This window comes from Urocitellus parryii, chromosome 2 (assembly GCF_045843805.1).
Source record: "Urocitellus parryii isolate mUroPar1 chromosome 2, mUroPar1.hap1, whole genome shotgun sequence".
In the NCBI taxonomy this organism is placed as follows: Eukaryota; Metazoa; Chordata; class Mammalia; order Rodentia; family Sciuridae; genus Urocitellus; species Urocitellus parryii.
This window is the reverse complement of record NC_135532.1, coordinates 161,423,469-161,444,600: the sequence shown is the minus strand read 5'-3', so window position 1 is coordinate 161,444,600 and position 21,132 is coordinate 161,423,469. Positions and strand designations below refer to the sequence as shown.

General features: G+C 37.9%; 1 protein-coding gene across 1 annotated transcript; it reads left to right on the top strand.

The window, feature by feature from the left end:
• Window positions 1-2,333: 2,333 nt before the first annotated feature.
• LOC144253424 (cell surface glycoprotein CD200 receptor 1-like) lies at window positions 2,334-15,185 on the top strand. The gene is made up of 3 exons (XM_077795529.1): window positions 2,334-2,676; window positions 8,886-9,009; window positions 15,017-15,185. Exons 1-3 carry the CDS (start codon window positions 2,334-2,336, stop codon window positions 15,183-15,185), a joined length of 636 nt encoding a protein of 211 aa, XP_077651655.1.
• Window positions 15,186-21,132: the final 5,947 nt, after the last annotated feature.

Sequence of the window (21,132 nt, the reverse complement as noted above, 5' to 3'; positions counted from 1 at the left end):
CACCCTTCCTAATGTCTGGATCCTTGACTCAGGAATCTCTAGTTTTACTATGAAGGTGCTCAGGATTATTTTCATTATAAAAAATATTATAGCACCCAAGGGAACTATTGCATGTGGGTCTTGGAACTATGAAATTAGAACATTGAAGTAGATAAGGACTCTCACCTCTGTTCCTCCCTCTTATTCTGCATCATTTCCCCTCCATATTTTTTTATCTTCCAAAGTAGGAAAAATATGGGAAAAGGGTAGACAAATGAAGTCTTCTCAATTCTGTTTCTAAAATCCTTGAGAAAAGGCTCTGCTTTATCTGTCAAGTGAGAGTCCCATCATTAGACCAAACAACTTTAATTAGGGAGTGGCATATGGAGAAAGGAGTTGAGTCAGATCAGTTCATGTGAGATGCCCACCCTGGACCAATCCCTCTGGCTGGAGAAGGGAGACAGGGTTACCTTGTGTAAATGGTTGACAAGATTAGGTGTCTGAAAAATGTGAAACCTTTGATTAATACCTTCTGAATATAATTTTCAACATATTAACATAGTTTTATTACTAGATGGCATAACTTATAATTTGTGTTTTGCAATGGTTATATAATTTTCGTGATGGTTAACCAATTGTCTCTCATGTTGAAGGAGAATATGGAGAAATACTGTCTTCCCCTCCATTTGAGCATGTCAAATTGATCTCATTTACTCTTCTCTAAATATTCTCTAGATTCAAGTAGTTCATGCTTGGATGGACAGCAGATGGCATTACCCCTTATGGAAGGTAATATGCTTCCTTATCGAGGGCCAGCACGGAGGGGATGGAGAGTGGAACTTTGTTAGAAACAGTGGCTGATGGGCAGCCCCTTGTCTGGCTTTAGAATATGGCAATCTTTGTGTTTTGGTATGAGGTGTCCCAAGTGACACTACCACTACTTGCTCCCTGAACAAGGTACAGTCTTACTTGCTGCTACACCTGTGTTAAGTTAGAGTGGTGGGAAGAGTGTGGGTTTGACTTTCTGTCAGGACTGTGTTCAAGTCCTATCTCTTTCTTCATCTAGTTACATGATCTTTAGTTGACCACAAAATGCAAAGGCTTGAGTACCCAGAAAAGAGTGATACTAAAACAGGAAAGGACAGATACTAATTGTAGATTTTAGGGTAAGAAAGTTTCATTCACACAAAAGGTTTGCTCCACCATAGCCGCTCTGCCTGTGTTACAGTGATGACATCACTGACCTTACCTTTGTTACAGGTGAGTTGTGGCAGGTGCATTGGTTGAGTAATCACCTCTCAGTAAACCATGCTCAGTCATGGACAGTTTATGCTGGTTTATGGGAATTGTGAGATTCTATATTAGAAGATGTTTGTAGGTTACAAGTCTCAAGTTTTGCTTTAAAACATGGACACAAGGGGTCAACTTTTATATTTAATCCTGAGAACTGGATTGAACATGCTGCAGCAAAATATGTGAGCACACGTCATAATTCATTTATCTCTGGATATATGTTGCTCTAAACAAGAAGGAAGGGAAACTTCTCCAGATACTATGTTTGATAATGTCACACATTTACAGTAAAAACTGAAAGTTTTTTATTTTTTTTATACACCAAGCTACTTTTTTACCATAAATAAATATTTTGAAGGTCTCTTTTCACTAGGCATTATCATTTTTCATTTTCATGGAATGGCTGAACTGGTGAAACTGCATATTATTTCAAGATATATTGGTTTTACTGACTTGTGATTTGTAAATTATAAAAAATTAAAAAATTCCATCATGCTCAATCTAAATGCTATATTATTTAACTTTAGTAAAAGTGCCACATACTTCCCACATTTATGTTGTCTGGAATTGCACCCTTAGTAACAGGCATTTAGATTTGATGTTACTGATAGTTTTGTACTCATCAAACCTCAGGGGGAGATCACCGCCTGATAATTATTCCATTTTATTTTATCTCCCTAGGAGCATGAATTGTACGATAAAATCAGTATTGCTCACTGCCAAAATATTAGTATTAGAACACTGTCTTTGTCATTTAATTTAGAATTCTGTCTTCCTGTCTGTTTCTAGACATTGAAACTCCTGATTTAATTTCAACATATTTTATAATGCATAGTTTCCCTAATAATTCATACTATAGGAGAAAATTGTTAATATCTGAATTTCCTTTAGTACATTACGTATATTTTGTGAATGTTAATTTCTTATGTAAATCTAGTATTTCTGGAGTAAGATCGCCAGCTAAGCAATGTTGTACTAGGACTTCATGTAATGTGTGGTGGATAAGTCACACACACAGGTCCTTTATCAAGGCTTTCTTTTCTCATTCTCCTTGTGTATGTATGCATGTGTGTCCAGTTACCACTTCACTGTCTGTGGAGATGGGTACCAAGGTGGTGCTCTATTGCCCTTGTATTCCATTGACAAGAGTACTGATAACAACATGGCAAATACGCTTCAGAAACAAGCCTTCATGCAAAATTGCTCACAACAGGGAAACAAATCAGACCATCAAAACCAGCTGTGTTGACAGGAGAATAACCTGGGCCTCCAGACCTGACCAGAGTCCTCACCTTCAGATTTATGCAACAGCCATCACTCATGATGGATATTTTAGGTGTCAAATGGCAGCATATCATGGGAATTTCCGTCGTGGATATCACCTCCAAGTCTTAGGTAAAGAACGTCATATGTTGTTGGGCTGGGGATGTGGCTCAAGCTGTAGTGTACTCACCTGGCATACATGGGGCACTGCGTTCAAGCCTCATCACCACATAAAAATAAAATAAAGATGTTGTGTCCACCGAAAACTAAAAAATAAATATTAGAAAATAAAAAAGAAAGGTATGTCATATGTTGTAAATATGATATTTCAGATCATCAGATTTGTGACTGAATTAAGTGTCTCTAAATTTCATATTTCTTATGTTAAGACTGAAGCATGATTTCCCTTACATCTCTTCAGTGTCCCCTGAAGTCCCTGCTTTCAGGGCAGAATAGAACTGGGGTATTAAAGGCAGATGCAGACAAGTCAGCTGCACAGACTATTTGGACACCAGAGGGGGATTTTATCACACAGACAATTCTATGACAGTGACACAGTGGTAGCCGGGAGTATGTGCCACTATTCAGATAGACACGTATCTATTATGACCTGCTTAGTCTCCCATTTGACTGGCAAGAGGAGTCTATCCATAGATCTGCTTCCTGGTTTGTAATTTTTCTAGTTTGTTTTTTGTTTAAGAACTTGATGCTCTTACTTCTTCACTCTAGCTCTTGTCTTTTATTCATGTCTAAGATTCTTTACAAAACGAAACCTACATTTATTGTCTCTTTTATGTTACCTCACATCTATCCCTTGACATTTATTCCTTTATGTCTACCGTCCCAGAAAGTAGTTGGACAAAAAGCATCAAATATTCCCCAGATGTCAAATAAAATATAAATTTTTCTTTGTTAGCTTAATTAGCTTTATTGTAAGTTTTCACAAATATTAATGTTAAATATTTACCATTCAATGATGTTGAATAATTGGTAACTTTAAATAATATTTATTAATTCTTAATAGTTGATTTATTTTTTGTTAATATTCAGTATGGTCACTCCTCCTTTCTCATGTGTTTCCCTCCCATTCTCACTTGATTCTCTTCCTTTTTCTTCTGTATATTTTTTGATGAATGATAATTATGCATAATAGTGAGATTAATGCACATGACATAGCATTATAATTAGGTTAATATCATTTCCCTGTATTTCTCTTTTCTATGCCCTCTGGTTCCCTTCCTCTATTCTACTGGTGTCCCTTCTATTTTCATGAGACATGAGACCCTCCCTGCAACCTTTTTCCTCTACAGTTTTCACATATGAGGAAAAAAAAAAAAAAAACAGGACCCTTGATGTTCCGAGTTTGGTTTACTTTGCTTAACATAATGCTCTCAGGTTCTATCCATTTTCCTGAAAATGACATAATTTCATTCCTTATGACTAAATAAAACTCTATTGTGTATACATACCACATTTTCTTATCTATTCATCCATTGACATCCCCAGGCTCATTCCAAAATATGACTATTGTGAATTGTCCTACTATGAACATGGGTATGCATGTACTGTAGTATGCTGACTTTATTTCTTTGGGATAAATACCAAGGAGTGGCATAGCTGGGTCACATGGTGATTCCATTTCTAGTCTCTTGAGGAATATCCATTCTGATCTCTGTAGTAGTGTACTAATTTATAATTCTAACAACAGTGTAAAAGTGTTTCATTTCCCCCCACATCATCACCAACATATATTATTGTTTGTATTGTTGCTTACTGCTATTCTAAGTGAAGATAAAATCTCAATGTAGTTTTGATTTGCCTTTCCCTAATTGCTAAAGGCATTGGATACTTTTTAAATATATATGTTTGTTGTAATTTGTATTTCTTCTTTTGAGAAATGTCTGTTTAGTTCATTTGCTCATTTATTGATTGGGTTGTTTTTGGTGTTAAGTTTTTTTGAGTTTTTAACATATACTGGATAGTAATTATCTCTCCAAAGAGTAGCTAGCAAAGATATTTTTCCATTCTGTAGGTTCTCCCTTCACCTTCTTAATTATTTTCTTGGCTGTGCAGAAGTTTTTTTTAATTTGATGCCATTTATTCATTAATTCTTGGTATTATTTCCTGAACTTTAGGAGTCTTATTGAGAAAGCCATTGCCTATGCCTATATGTTAGAGTGTTGACCCTACATTTTCTTTAATGAGTTACCAAATTTGTTGTCTAATTCCTAGGTCTTTGATCCACTTTGAGTTGATGTTTGGACAAAGTAAAGAAATAAGGATTTAGTGTCATTCTTCTATATTAGTATAACCAGTTTCCCCAGCACCATTTGTTAAAAAGCCTGTATTTTCTCTAATGTCTGTTTTTGGCACCCCTGTCAAGGATCACATGACTGTAGATGTGTGTGAATCTGTTTCTGTGTCTTCTGTTTGGTACCATTGGTCTATGTGTCTGTTTTTTTTTTTTTTTTTTTTAAGAGAGAGAGAGAGAGGAGAGAGAATTTTTAACATTTATTTTTTATTTTTCTGCAGACACAACATCTTTGTATGTGGTGCTGAGGATTGAACCTGGGCCGCACGCATGCCAGGCAAGCGCGCTACCACTTGAGCCACATCCCCAGCCCTATGTGTCTGTTTTTATGCTAGTTCCATGCAGTTTTTGTTACTATATGTCTGTAGTACAAGTTCAGATCAGGTATTGTGATGTCTCCAGAATTGCTTTTTTTTTTTTTTTTGGTTTAGGATTACTTTTGCTATAGTGCATTTTTTATTCTTCCAAATGAAATTTAGGACTGCTGTTTCTAGTTCTATTTTAATAGGGATTGCACTGAATCTGTACATTATTTTTGGTTATTTGGCCATTTTAACAATATTAATTTTGCCTATCCATGAAAATGGGAAGTCTTTCTATATTGTGTCTTATTTAATTTCTTCTTTCAATATTCTAAAATTTTCATTGTAGACATCTTTCATTTCCTTGGTTAGTTTCATTCCTAAGTACTTTATTTTTGTTGAAATTATTGTGAATGGGATTATTTTCCGGATTTCTTAGCAAATTCATTGTTGGCATATAGGAAAGCTACTGATTTTTGTATGTTGATTTTGTTTTCCATCCCTTGGTTCTCTTCTTAACATTCAGTTGACTTATTTGTTTTCATGTATTCATTCTATGAATGAAAGTATTTCTATGGGTTACATCCTTGACCTGATTCTCACTTATCTATGTTCCTTGAATAACCTCAAAATCATACCCATTGCTTCATCTATCAGCTAATTCTTAGCTCTCAAATCTGTGTTTTCTTTTTGCCCAGATTTTGCTTCTTAGCTCTCCCAACTTGAAACTGAACAGGTTCACTTAGATGCATTAAGGGCAACTCAAATATTTTTACCCCTTCATGAGTTCTGCATGTTTGTTTTATAACTTTAAATTTTTGTACATTCTTTTGTACAAATCTTTCTGTACACTCTCTTCAATTATTTTCTTTTCTCTATATTTTTATTTGTGCATCATAATTATGCCCAATAGTGGGATTCATGGTTACATATTCATACATGCACTTTATAACTTGATAAATTTCTTAAGCTAGAAACTTAAACAGATTCTACAACATCCTTCTTTCTTATTCCTCATATTCAAAACCAGTCACTCTGTTTTATTGATTTGACCTTAGAAATCATTCTTAAATATGGAAGCTTCTCTTTCTATCTTAGTTATTTGTATGATCATCTCTCACCAAGATTATCAAAATGGCTTTAGAGCAAGACTACTGGCCCTTAGCTTACTTACTTTCAATTTATTCCCTGGATTATTTCACAAGGGACCTTTCTAAAATGAAAAATGTTCCACTCCTCTACTTACATGACCCCCAAGGCTCCTTTGGCTTCATGGAAAGCTAAACTCCTTTGACAGCTTGCACTACAGCAGCTCTTCTCTGCCTCATGTCTCACTCTTCTCCAGTCTGCACCCCAGGTATGTGGGTCCTTTTCGGCTTTTCAAAAGTATTCTGCTCTGTTTCTCTGTTGCCTTTTACACTCAGCTTCAACATCCCCACAATGTACTTCTTTCTCTGTGCTCATTTCTTGCATTGCATTTGATCAATTTTTATTGAGGTTTTGAGACTTAGTTTGCCATTGTTCCTCTGGGATGACTTTTTCTTTAATCTGAAGCTTAGTCAACTATTTCTTCTCTGCATTGACATAATGCTTCACGAGTGCCTCTGTCAGGGTACTTCCATATGTCTGTCATTGATGGCTCTGAACTATTTTCACTCACAATATGACACCAAATGAGCATGGTTCTTTTCTTTGCACACCAACCAATACTCTAAATCTCCAGTATTAACCAGGTGTCTTGCAATTCAATTTAATTCTGATGCTAACTCCTGGGGTTAGAACAGATCCCACAGCTTAGGGAGTCAGTCTCACATACTGCCCCCACTTGAGACACCAGTAACAGGTTTTAGTTGCCACCTGTACTTATAGCTGATTGACTATAAATTCAAGGAGTTCCCACATTCCTCCGATCAGATTCAATAATCTGCCAGAATGGCTCACAAAACTCAGGAAGGCATTTTATTTACTGTTATTCATTATTACAAAGGAAACAACACAGGAACAGCCAAATGGAATAGATACCTAGGGCAAAGTACAGGGGAAGGGGCCTGGAGCTTCCATACCATCTTAGAGAAAGCCATTCTCCCAGCTCCTGGATATGTCTGTCTCCTAACACAGAAGCTATAAAAACCCCATTGTTCACTGTCTTTATGGAGACTTCATTACATAGGCTTGATTGACTAAATCATTGATATTTGGTGATGAACTCAATCTCTAGCCTCCTTAGAGCTCAGTGATGGTGGTTGTGGTGGTGATGGGGGCTGAATGTTACAACTCTATTCATGACTTACTTTTTCTGATAACTAACCCTCATTCTGAAGATATATAAGGTCTTCCAGACACCAGTCATCTTGCTAGCATACAAAAGATACTCTTACTATGTGGTATTTCCAAGGTTTTAGAAGTTATGTGCCAGGAGCCAGGTAACAAAAACATTATATTTCTCTTTGTATCACAACTACAGATGTCTTTGACTTCCAGTATGTTGTAAGTTCCTCGAAAATAGGAACCACTTTTTTTTTCCAATTCTACATCACTAATACCTGTCACAAATAATTGCACAATTAGGTTCTGATTATCAGAAAACCCAATCTACATTTTTCACTCTATGCCCCAAATCCTCAAAGCTTTAAGTTGTTCCTTTCCCTTGATACATTCTTCCTTCTTCTCTTAACCTGTTTAATACTGCAGACAGCAAAGCTCAGTTTAAATCCCACTTCTCTCTGACCCCCGGAGTTGATGAACCATTCTTATTCCTCAGATGGCTTATAATCTAATGCTCATCAGCACTATTTGCTCTCTCATGACTTCTCTTTCATTTGTGTGGGTTTGACTTCTCTAGTTAGACTCTGAGCTTATTGGGGACTGCATTCATATTGTCCTTTTCTTAAAATTTATTTAAAAAAATTTTTAAATTTTATTTATTCTAATTTGTTATATATGACACTAGAATGCATTTCAATTATAGTGCACATTCATATCTCTGGTTGAACACAAAGTAGAGTCACACCATTCATGTCTTCATACATGTACTTAGGGTAATGATGTCTTTCTCATTCCACTGTCTTTCCTACCCTTGTGCCCCCTCCCTTTCCCTCCCTCTCTTTTGCCCTGTCTAAAGTTCATCTATTCCTTCCATGATCCCCCACTCATCTCCAGTATGAATCAGCATCCTTATCATATTGTCTTCTTATCCCCTCATTGTGCCTTTTCATAGAAAAAAAGATTGAAGAATAATGATCCGATTAGTCTGCTTTTATCTTTTAAACAAATCCCAGGGGGCATTTTACAGATGAGTAAAATGAAAGTAGGAAGACATAAAACACTTTATTAAAGTGGTTCTATCTACTCAGTGACAAAATCATTTCACTGTGTGTTGAAAGTGTTATCAGATCATGCCCAAAATATCCAGAATAAGACTAAACTTTGCAAGGGAAATTTTCTTTTTCTTTTTTTTTAAATATTTAGAACAATTAAAAATGCTTAGAATATTTTTATTCTTTCAGAAAATATGTGTTAAAATGTACCAAGTACAAAACAAAGATATGGTTCCTGAACTCAGTCATGAAATAATGATACATTAGTAATATTTGAAATATAATTTAGAATTTTTTTTAAATTTTGACAGTCTATGAACTTTTAGGAATATTTTTAAAGTATTCTTTTAAACCATTGACTCTAATTTGTTAATTATAAGACTCTCCAAACAGACTTTTAACTCTTCACTACATCTAAAGGTCTCGGAACACCAGAATCTCCAGGTTCAACTCTGCTGATCATTCTCTATGCGAAACTCTCTCTTCTTGTGGTCATTCTGGTCATTGTGGGATTTGCTTTCTCCCAGAGGATAAATGGTTGCAGGTAAGAACTGAGGATTGAACTGGTAAGACTCAGTAGGAAGCAAACATCACTGGGAGACTTTTGAGTTCCTTCTGTGCTGGAGTGAGCTTGACACATTTCATGATACATTGCATTCGCTGCCTCAGCCGCTTCTTTAACATTAGGCTTTGTGAACAACCGGAAGACCTGGCAGAGGTGTCCACAGAACTGGGGCCAGAGCTTTGTTGTGATTTTGAACCAAGAGAGTCCTAGCCTAGCACACTCCTTGAGATTCCAGCAGGAGGTTAAGAGGCTGCTGGTACTTCTCAAGAGTTTGCTTCCATGTTTCCATGATTCTGATGACTTGTTTCTTGCATTATTATTATTAATATTATTGTTATTATTATGTTTCTTCCTAGAGAATAAAAATCAGAAGAGCTGGAAGTCAGTTGAAGAGACATCACAAGAAAACAGCCATTTGTAATCAGCCTCATGTTCAACGTCTAGCTGAAGTATACTTTTGTACCTAAGCGTTTATGAGAATGGACATAAGTTGGCAAGCTGTTTCAGTCTCTTTACATACAGTATATACACATATGCAAAAGCTTGGTATTTGCTGTCATAAAAGTCAAAGATGCTTTGTCTATTCTTCCCTTTCCTTCAGTGAATGCTTATTAGACAAAGTAAAACAATCCTGCTTCCCAGCCTAGAGAAGAAGATGGCTCAGCAATTCAAACAACAATGCTGAGCAGTTTTTCTACACCCCTTCAGTCCTTTGGATGGTGCTTTCATCCAGCTTCTTGGTTCCTTTGCCACTTGAGATGCTATCAAAGTTGCAATGGCTAGAGCCACTATAAACACTGCCTGCAAGTTGGCCAGTAGCGAACCTTCTATCCTTTTTTTTTTTTTTTCTTGCTAGCAAGTACCAGGGCAGTCACATTGCATATTTGGACTGAATTCTAAGAGAATGGCTTAGAGTCTTTTTTAGCAATAGTTGCATTTTAGTAGAAGTTATAAATTGTTCCCAACTAAGGAGCTGCCAGTGTCTTTGGAGACAATGCTGAAGGTCCCCTGACCTTTTAGAGCTCTAAGTGTCTTAGTACTATTTGTTGTTTACATTCTAAGTTACAGATTGGAATGGATTCATGAGGGTAAGGGTGAGATATTGGTGAAGCCCTAATATCTTGAAAGGCTGCAGATTCAGATGGTAATCCTGTAGTAATAAGTGTTGTTTTACCTAAATGTATCTTTCTGCCCCCTCCCCCCACCATACTGTAGATTGAACCCAGGGATGTTTCACCACTGAGCCATGTCCCCAACCCTTTTTATTTTTTATTTTGAGATAGGATCTCACTAAAGTTTCTTAGGGCCTTGCTAAATTGCTAAGACTATCCTCAAACTTGTGATCCTCCTCCCTCAGCCTCCCAAGTTACTGGGATTACCAGCACGTACCACCAGCTAAAGGAATCTTTTCTTATGTAAAGTTGTGAGTGATTTGGGCTACTAGTTTTGTTTTCAATAAACTGTAGGGGAGAAAATGAATGCTTAATACTGGAAGATACTACACTAGTCCAGTACTCTAATTAGGTGGTGCTTTCATCCTAGATTCTTGGCTGCCCACCAAAGAAATTTAATTCTTACTCAGATCACACTCCAATGTAGTTGGCGGGTCTGGGACAGTGGTTTGACAGGTGTTGCTCCAAGCTAGCATTTTATCCTCTTTATGCTATGACTCTGATTTCCTCAGAGTACTCTGTATAGTCACCTGGTGAAAAGGCATCAGGATTTTATGTGGGAGGATTTTACAGGCCAGACTTGGAGTAGCAGTTACTTCTACTCGCATTCCATTGTCTAGTGTTCAGTCTGAAGGTCATGGTAACTTGTACAGAGCTTGGAAAATGGTCTGACTGCTTTGGAAGAAAAGGAATCAAGCTTGTTATACATCTAGCCAATAGTAAATAATAGGACCAGTGCTAAGATTAATGCCTACTCTATTAGTCATCTAACATGAATTAATAAATAATTTCATTAGTAAATATCATAGATATTTATTAGATTTTGTATTAGATTTTTTTCATGTTTATGATAGCATATTTAAAGTGAAGGAGTCTTGTAATTCAGTTCTGTAATAGACTGAAAAAGACAGCAGAGATTGCAAGTTGCCTGGTCCATTGTGGTCCTACCCTTTCTCTTTGTGGCCACTGATTATGTTCACACCCCCTTTTACCCATGTAAGCTTTCAGTGGATTTCAAAGTCCTTTCCATAAGGAGAGTACATGCGTATCCACCATATGTAATTTGCTTTGGCCAATAAAATGAGGCAACACTGGCAGTGTACCATCTGAGCATGGGTCTCATGAGGTCCTTCATGTTTCTGCCTGCTACTCCAATAAGAACATGTCTGGCCTAGCCTGCGGGGGAGTGAGAACCACATAGGGTATAGCTGAATCTCCTCACTCCAACCTGCCCACCTCCCTGTTGAGTTTTGGCAAATGAAATATAAGCATATCTTCTGTGATATTTTCTGGAAAACTTTTTGAAAGAGAAAGGAAGGGTGCTTTTCTGCTTTTCCTCCTTATTTCCTGTACTGCAACATTGGTGTGATGACTGGAGGTCCAGCAGCCAACTTGAGCTATGAGTGACCCTTGAGGATGAAGACTATTCACTGAGATGGATTTAAAAAAAAAATGGAAAAAGAAAGATGGAAGCATCCTGGGCCTGATGACCATGGAGCTGCCCCACCAACCCTAGTCCATCTACCTATTGACTTTGTATAAGAGAATAAACTATTTTATTCATGGCACTGCTATTTTGGGTTTTACTGTACACAAAGCCGAACTTCATCCTCATTGTCATAAACACCTAGTTGGTCAATCTGAAGGTTTGTTGTCAATCTTGCCAGAACAGGTTATGTTCTACTTATGTGCATATAGTGATCTATTTTTGTTCTTGACTTAGAGGTAATAAAACAGGCATAACATCAGAGGTTAGGAATCACAGAGCCATTTCTATGAAGATTTTGCAAGAACGGTGGGTTATGTAAAGTTAAATGATGCTGTGGCTTGTGGTGGGTGGGAAAGGACTTGGGAATCTGGGGCTGTGAGAAGATCATCTAGTTGTCACTAGACATGTGAGGACATATCTGCTTTGTAGGATTGGAAAGACGAACATACCATTGTAAGAGAAACGGAGGAATCGAGATCTAGTGGACTTTGTTGTGTTAATTCTTTTTTCACCAAAGGGACTCAATCATTTGTGGGAGAGATTTACGTGAATTCAGGCCACCTCTCTATCCCATTCTCACTGGCAGGACGTTATTGATGGCACTTAACTGGAAGAGTAGAAAACTATAGCCCCTCCTTCCAACCCCCATCTTCCTATCTCTACATAAAGAGAATTAAAGATGGTGAGGCGGGGGGAACCCATATTATTTTTCTTTCTTCAGCACCCATATGTATTATATATGCATGTACAGAAAAATTAATCACGGTCTCAAACTAAAGAAAATCTGGGGCTACTTGTGGCAAGACACAATTGAGGGCCACTAGATGGTGCTTCAACTTAATTCTTTTAACATTTTGAAGCAAGTTTAAAAAGCTACTTAACCTAAGGCAAAATAATCCTGTAATTTTTTTCTTTAATTTTTCCATACAACTGCCCTACCATTTACTAATTCTTCAGGTCTTCTTGGGTGGTTTTGAGACAATTACATCAGCAGTGGGTGGGGAATGTTCTAACTTAAAATTAAGGAGAAAAAAAGTTTTTTCACTTCCTAAACTTGTACTACTCTTTTCACTAATTTAGTAAAAACATTTTCTTTACTGAATGAGGTAGGAGTGGATTTTAACAGCCTGGCTGCAGGGAAAAAGTAGTGTGAGTCTTCATGGTGAACCAAGATTACTACTCATTTCTTCAGATGAAGAGTTGAGATCACCCAATTCTTAAAACTCCAACTGCTTGTTAAGTGTTGATGGCTCCAGATTGTGAGAGCTATGGATAAAATTAGCTGGCCTTCTGCACTTCCGAGGCCCTCCCCAGCATCTTTGAGAAGCATACTTGGTATTCTAAAACTGGAAGGAAGCTACAGATAAATTAGGTCAACTTCCTCATTTTTCAAAAGAGGAAACTGAGACTCTCAGAATTCAGTGGCTACTGGGTCTTAGAAAGAGGCCTATTTTTCTTGGTGCCCAAAGGGAGGCAGGCAGCCATCCTATGGCAACAGACAGACAATGGCACTTCAGAGGAAGAGGACTGTCCCTCTCTTTCTTGGATTCTGTCTTCCTAGTGAAAACCAAGAACCCCCATGTGCTTCTTCTCTCCTTTGATGGTCAAGGCCACGGGACAGTTAAGAAACAGATATTATGCTTATGTTGATTGACCTTTGGTGGAGCTAGGGCTAAGATCAACAATTTTCACCAGACACATATCTTGGTGGGAGAGATGTGAGTGGAGACCTGAATAAATGTGGGGCATTGCTAAGAAGGTAGAAGTGGAGAATGGGTGTGAAGCCTCAGTGAAGGAGATGGTAATAGTTGAGTTTTATAGGATGCCTTGGTGGATCAGGACAGGCAAGAAAGACTGCCAGAAGAGAAGACCTCATGGGCAACAGAGACATACGTCAGGTGGTTATCTCTCCAGGCCATGGGGAAACTATCATCTCATACAAATCTTACATTTCATGAAGTCATCTGGGGACAGAGGACAGTTATTCTGCTAAGAATGCCAGGAGAGTTTTGCAGATCCAGCAACTCTTGATGAATTTATAATGTTCCCTGAACAGAATGTCCAAATCTTCTGACTGATTCACCCAACACTGATTTTAAGATCAAATGAGGAGCCAAGAACATTGGTCTGTACGCAGAGGAGAGCCGGAGAGGCTGGGAGAGGCTTGGGTCTGATGGATAATGTCGCTGAGTCTCAGAAGGGTGGGACTCGCTTTCTGAGCTGGGTGAAGCTGGCAGAGCTGAGTCGTTTCTCCTAATTCTGGTTTTGCCTCATGAAATAGGAAAATAATACTAGCACTTAGTGTAGCTGAAGAGAGCATTTTGAAGATAATCTTTATATATTTATGAATGTCCTTGTGGAAAGTGGTCTAGGAAGACAAGATCTTATTATTTAGCCTACCTGCTGCCAAATGTACCTCCTGTACACATGAGTGTGTGTGTGTGTGTGTGTGTGTGTGTGTGTGTGTATTCTTTTCTCCTATGTAAGAAACAGAGAGCCCATGGGTACCATAGAACTGGATTCCATTTCTAGTGTGCCTTCTCTATTCCAAAGCTCCCTCATATTGAAGAGAGCTCTTCAGAGACACAATCATCACCAGGGAGAAAAGAAATGAGCATCTTTGCACAGTAGAGGGAGGCTATAGAGCAAAGCAAGATAATTTGCAACTTTAACTAGAGGAAGAGAAAAAATATTCACAGGTTCATATTAAAAACAAACAAACAAACAAAAAACAAATGTAACCGGATATGCTAAAACAACAGGACTTGATGAAATTCAATTCAGTGTTCTGACTTTTAGATTAAAAAGAAAATAAATCACTTTCTAAATTGCTGTTTCGATTCACCTGTTGGTAAGAATAGTATCCCCCTGGGAAAACAAGGATGTACATGAGAAGCCAATCATTTACTGCTACCCTGTAACCTGATGAAAATGCTTGAGGACATCATGACTTTGCAGTTTCTCTTTCATGCTGCTATCTTTCTGAAAACAGAGCAAGAAACCTACTGAGGAGGGTGGTCTGTGACTAAGACGAGTTTTACTATGATTCTGAGGGGCATCTAGTCTGCCATGCAGCATGCGGGCGTTCAGTGGGGACCACAGAACCTGGAAAGGAAGCGGGTTTCCTCCTTTGTGGGTACCATGTGGCAGGCCACGCTATTGGGAAGACTAACCTGGTGTGTGGCTGTGAAGCCTTTCAGTTGACATGAATGCTTCTGCAGTTCTGAGGGAGGATGGGTGGGAGTCAGGTGGAGATGAGGTTATGTATTTTGTGTCCCCCTTCAAGAACTTACAGTTTATTTACCAAAAATTCCTGCATTCCCAGTTTTAAGGCTTTTGGCCCCAGACAACACCATCCACGACATGACACCTTTGAAAAAGACTCTGCCACAGACTTTCCCCATATTCTTTGTAATGGAAAATTGCAACATCATTTACAAGACATTGAAAACCAAGGAGCAGCCCAAGATGTCAGCTCCAAGAAGCTACAGTAAATGTCTTGGGACTAGAAAGAATGATTAAACAACTAGCATTCCAGCAAGAAGCATCTGTCTTTTGTCATTCTCCCCACAGCTACATAAAATGTGCAGAGGAAGGCCGCCATTTCGGTGGAGGCGAAGGAGGTCAGCTGTTTGTAACATTTTCCACTAAAGCACACATCCCTGTACTCTCCAGCTGCCTATCAAATGTAGCTCAAGACGGCCTGTTGCTGTCCACAGTAACCCATGACAGCCATTTCATCCTGCAGGTAGAACTTAGGGAGGATCGGATAGGAAACCTTATTCTTAAAATAATTGGGCCTGGGTTTTAAAATTTATTTCAATTTTGCTTTTTTTTTTTTTCTGATTTCTACCCCAAACATGCTTTCTTTGGCAGTCTCCCCAGAAAACTGTGAGGTCATAGAGCATAAGTTATTTAATTCTCACCTCTACAGGATGGTAAAACTTGCAAACCACAGCTGTTCTTGGGCAAGAGCTCTGGAGAGGCAGAAATCAGCAGATCCCCCAGCAATGCACACGTAGATGCTGGATGGACTGAGGGACAATCCATCTTCAGCTGTCATCACATGTCAGGGTGAGGCTATCTAGGTTTACATGATCTCTCCAAATTTTACTTAATTCCTCATAGTCAGTAGTGTTCTTAATGACTGCTTCTCAAGGAGACTAGGAAGTGATTTTATTCCCATGTTTCTTATTTATGGGTAAAAGATTGAGACAGCTATACCCTACTTTTGTGTTCTGCCTTCCTCTATGATCCTCTTATTTCGATCCACACACCTATTATCAAACTTTCCTGGAAATCAATCTCTAGTCCTTTCTTGTTTAATTTTCTGCTTTGGCTTGTGGTGTTCCTGCCTTTGTTCCTACCCCTGCCTTCTCTTCAGTATAACAGCATCCATAAAATCTTTCCAGATGCCTTATTCTAAGTGAGGCATGGCCCCACCATAGAACTTCTTAAAATAGTATTTTGTGGAAATATCCTTGATTTTTATAGGTATTTGTGAATATTTATCTCCAACACTAAATTGTAAAATTCATGAGAACAGATGCCACAGGGCATTTATTTTTATGTTTTCTTGCTTAGCATAATATATATAATATATATTATATTATATATATCTTTTTTGCTTAGCATAATGTGTGTGTGTGTATATATATATATACATATATATATATTATTGAGTATATATATATACTCAATAAATATATACTGAATTTTTGAAATTGAACTTAAACTTTCCTCCAAAAAAATATTGAGAAATATATGTCTCACAAAGGGATATGTGGATATTTTTGACTATGTGAATAGATGGAATTCTACCCATGAAAGACAGAAAGGGAGGAAATATTTGCAATATATATAAGACAAAATATTATTACCTCAAGTCTGTTAACTCCAACAAATCAAAAGAAAAAGACAAAATAAAAATCCCTTGGAAACATTGGCAAAAGATATGAATAGCCATTTTATAAGACAGAAAATAAAAATATCCAATAAATAGCAGGGAACAGTGGCACATGTCTGTAATCCCAGTGACTCAGGAGACTCAGTCAGAAGGGAGCCAAGTTGAGGCCAGCCTCAGCAAGTTGGCCAGACCTTCAGTAACTTGTCTCAAAATTAATAAACAAACAAACAAACAAACAAATAAAAAGGGGATATAGCTCAGTGGTAAAACACCCTGGGTTCTATCCCCAGTACTCCTCATCTATCTATCAAATAAACTTGAAATGATATTCAAACTAATAATCAGGAAAGGGCCAATTAAAAAGAAAACCAAATATTTTTTTTACATATCACACTGTTAAAAATAATAATTTTGTAGTATCAACTGTTAAAAGAGGCCTTGGAGGACAAGCGGATTCTAAAGGGAGTGTAAGATAATGTAGCCATTTCAGAGAGCTGTTGGCAAGTAAGACCTCATGATTCCTCCTTTCAGTATCTACTCAAAGTACCATTGCTTATGTGCACAAGAAAGTACATTTTACCACATGGCTTATAGTAGCAAAAAATGAGCCCGCACCTCACCATCCATTTTTTTTTGGGGGGGGGCGCGGGGCATGGTTTAACGTTGCACAGCACTGATGCTGCCTTAGCAGAGAGGCACTCTTGACATCTAAGGTACCACCCTGCCTTCATCCCTTCACCCCACTTTCTTTCTTCATAGCACCCATTCCTTCATGTTCTGGCGTTAGTCATTCTCATGCTTATTTGACTATTATCTTTCACCATCTCTAAAATTTAAGATAGATGGAGGCAGACTCAGCCTGTTTTTCCTGTGCCATGGGTGCAGCCCTTGGTGTATATTTTCTAGCACACAATAGAAGCACAATACATTTTTATTGACTATACAATGTGGAACTATATGTAACAACACGGAAAGATTTTCAAGGCACAAACAAGAAAAAAAAGTAAGTTATAAAATAATATCTAATGATTCCATTGTCTCCTGACACCCTCCTAATTCTAACATGGCCATACCCAGCAGAAAGATGTAAATGGACAGGAGGTAGAAAGGTCACCTATAAATCTCTTCCTAATATTGGTTTTTAAAGCATAGCAGTTCTTAAAGGAACAGAGAGAATTTTGAGCTTCTTTCCTATCTTATTACCAATGCACTCTAATAAACAAAGGAAAACTACATTGAACTGAGAGGATTTGGGCATGTGGAGCAAGTGATGAGAGAATGGACTCCTTTGGGGATGGGGGACTATTTCTTCCAGGCAGAACCCACAAAGTGAAAGGCCCCAGAGGGAGCATTGTCAAAATGGACACGGATGGCACTGGGGCATTCTCTTTAGAGGACGCTACAGGTAGAAGACTGATTCTTACTTCTTTCAATGATGATGTGGCAAGAGCAGTCTCCAGATCCAAAGAGGCGGACAAAGGGGAACAAGGGTTTCCTCCCTAATGCCTGTGGCATAGATGGCACACAACACCAACAAGGTACTTCTCTGATGACCACCAAATTTAGATACAGAGGGTGAAAATGAGGAGAGAAGGAGCTGACAACTGGGAATACTTTTTTTTTTCATGTTGCTCAAACAAATCCTCGAAATGCAATGATTTTTCTTGCATACAAGAGTAAGAAGCTGAGCTTTTCACCTGTACTATGATTCAATGTGTACCTGGAAAATCATCTGGAAGATTGTAAGCTTGATGGTAGGTGATGGTGAAGAGAAGCTTAAGCTGCGATGCTTGAGTTTTGCACTGAGAATATATCCATGTAATTAAAAAATGCATTTCCCCCAAAAGTAGAAAGTAAAACAACCTAATGTACTTTCTTGGCAGAAGGTAAGGCAAAAGTTCTAGGGTTCGCTAAGGCTGACTAAGGGCAGATCCAAATAAGGCTACAGGGTAGCTGACCAGATATGACCTACAGGAAGCTATGATTCTATACTTTTGTTTTTTTGTTCATGAAGATCATTTTTTTCCTGTCCTGCTTACAGATTTGTTTAGCAGTTTAAAAATACTAGAATTTATGAGATTTTGTAACTCAAGAATTAATGAAAGACACATGGTAGGAAAGATGAACCATTAAATCCAAGTACTGTCATGCATATGCCTTTTTAATTACTTGAGAAAACAGCATAAAATCTGAAATTTATGACTATCTCATACATTTTAGCTGGTTTCAACTTCAAACATGTTAAAGTATGTACATATTAAATTTCATGTTCTTGGTGTTTTTGCTTTAACGAGAATGGCTTTGGAATGAATTTTATTTTGCATTTCTTGATACCTCTGTTTCTTGTTGTTCATGACAGGTTAGAAGTTATTTTAGTAAGTTAATAAACATTTAAATACAAGGCTAATGAAGGAGAACTTAGACTGAAAGCTTTTTTTTTTTTTTAAACAAACCACTAGTGTTTGAGAATCCCAAACCCCTGGTGCACTGATGTATACCTATAATCGTTTATTTTAGAAATTGTGTCCTTTTACTTTATCTTTCCCTAAGGTGACTCCCTGTCCATTACATTGTACTTTTGAAGACAGAGTCAATCAACCAGAATGAGATAATCTTCTCTCCTAAGTAGTTCCTGTTGACAGCAGATATTTTACATATCTGATTCTTCCTTCATATCTTCCATTGTAACTACCACGATGTAATGTGTATATATCAGATACATATTTAAGCAAAAAATAAATTTACTAGGTAGCTCATAGAATCTCTGATCCTGGAAAGCTAGTACTGGGAAATTGGCAGGAACAAAGCCATCTAGTAAAGGAGGGCACCAATGTCATAACCTCTAGACCACAAGATGCCATAGCTTACAATGTTGCAATTTGGCCAACAGATGTCAGACACTTCACCAGCTCTCATTGCCTGCATGTTTGCATTTGCTAGCTCTTGATGTAAGATCCTAAGTGGACAAGTGCACCTGATGAGTCATGCCTGGGACCCTTGTTCAAACCCCAGCTACCAGAGGTCTGCATGGGAAGGAACAGAAGCTTCTTGCTGACATTGCCAAAGTAAGTAAGTGTCTGGCACCTTGCATTTGCTAGGTCTAATGCATTATCTAGGAAATGCATTGTCTCTTACCAGAATCCAGGAGGTACAGAATTCACAGAGGAAGGGTGCTCAAAGGCCAAGGAGTCACAAAAACCCAATAATGTCTACCATAGGGATTAAAATGCAGCCTTTTAGGGCTGGGGCTGTGCCGCAGTCCGCCTGCAGCAGAATAACCGGAGGGGGGGGGGTGACGAGCAACTTGTGTACATTGATACAGCAGGAGTGGGAGCCGTTTATTGTAGGACAGGAGGGGTATATATACATTCCACACAGCTTATCTTAATGAACATAAAATAGATACAGCAGTTAACCAATAAGGAATCTCCACACTTAATGGCTCAACTGGCATTACTTCACAAACCACTCCCTCTGCAAAATGCCAGGCGGCATCTTGACTTGTTTACAGACTCTAACAGGGCTGTAGTTCAGTGGCATAGTGCTTGCCTAGCATGAGCAAAGCACTGGATTCAATCCTTAGCACCATATACAAATAAAATAAAGGCATTCTGTCCATCTACAGCTTCAAAAATTTTAAGAAAAAAATTCAGCCTTACTGACCACGAGAGGTTTTTAAACACTGGTTCTTGGAATATTAGCTTTTAAATCTCTGATTATATTAGTTTTGTATTGCTGCATAGCAATTTACCCCCCAAAGTAGCAGTTTAAAACAAAAATAAACACTTATTCTTTCACACAGTTTCTATGGGTCAAGAATTTCAGGAAGCTGAAATAGAGGGTTCTTGGAACTCTCGTGAGGTTGAGTCGAGGTGTCAGCTGGGGCTGCAGTTCTCTGCAGGCTTGATATGGGTTTGGGCATCCAGTCTGAAGATGGCTCACTCACTTGCTGACAGTCCATCTGGTGTTGGCAGGAAGCTTCTGTGCCTTGCCACGTAGACCTCTTTGTAGGGCTGAATGTTCTCCTAATGTGGAAGCTGTTAGTAATCCAAGAGTGAACAAAGCAGAAGCTGCAATGTCTTTTATGACTTTTCTACACCACAGTCTGTTGGTCACACAGTTGATTCCTAGTCAGTGTAGGAAAGGATGATGGTGGGACATGGGCAAACAGAAACTTGTGAATTATCTATTTAATTTCTTAATCATAATGGAAAGTAAAAAAGATTCATTCTCCATCTGACTCTGAGATATGTAGACATATTTGTTTTTTTTTTTTTTGCAATGAGGATATCATTATTGCTTGATTTGAAGGCCAAAAGTTTTGCTGACTCCATTAAGTTAGAATGATTAAACAAAATCCAGAAACAATTCAAAGCCTATCAAACAGATTCAAGAATTTTTTTCAATTGAAGCCAATTTGGAATTTCTTTATTGAAATATACTTCCCATTTCTCTTCCAAACTTGTCAGAATAAAATAAAATTAAAAACCTAGAAAATTAAGGGGATTTGCTCTTCCTGAAGCATTTTATTTGGC

Excerpts from the sequence above, each read along its gene's own strand:
- LOC144253424 (XM_077795529.1), top strand. The coding sequence starts at position 2,334 with ATGCATGTGTGTCCAGTTACCACTTCACTGTCTGTGGAGATGGGTACC. Across the intron at positions 2,677-8,885 it reads CCAAGTCTTAGGTAAAGAAC|GTCTCGGAACACCAGAATCT; the intron begins GTCATATGTTGT and ends CTACATCTAAAG. Across the intron at positions 9,010-15,016 it reads CAGAGGATAAATGGTTGCAG|TTTTAAGGCTTTTGGCCCCA; the intron begins GTAAGAACTGAG and ends CTGCATTCCCAG.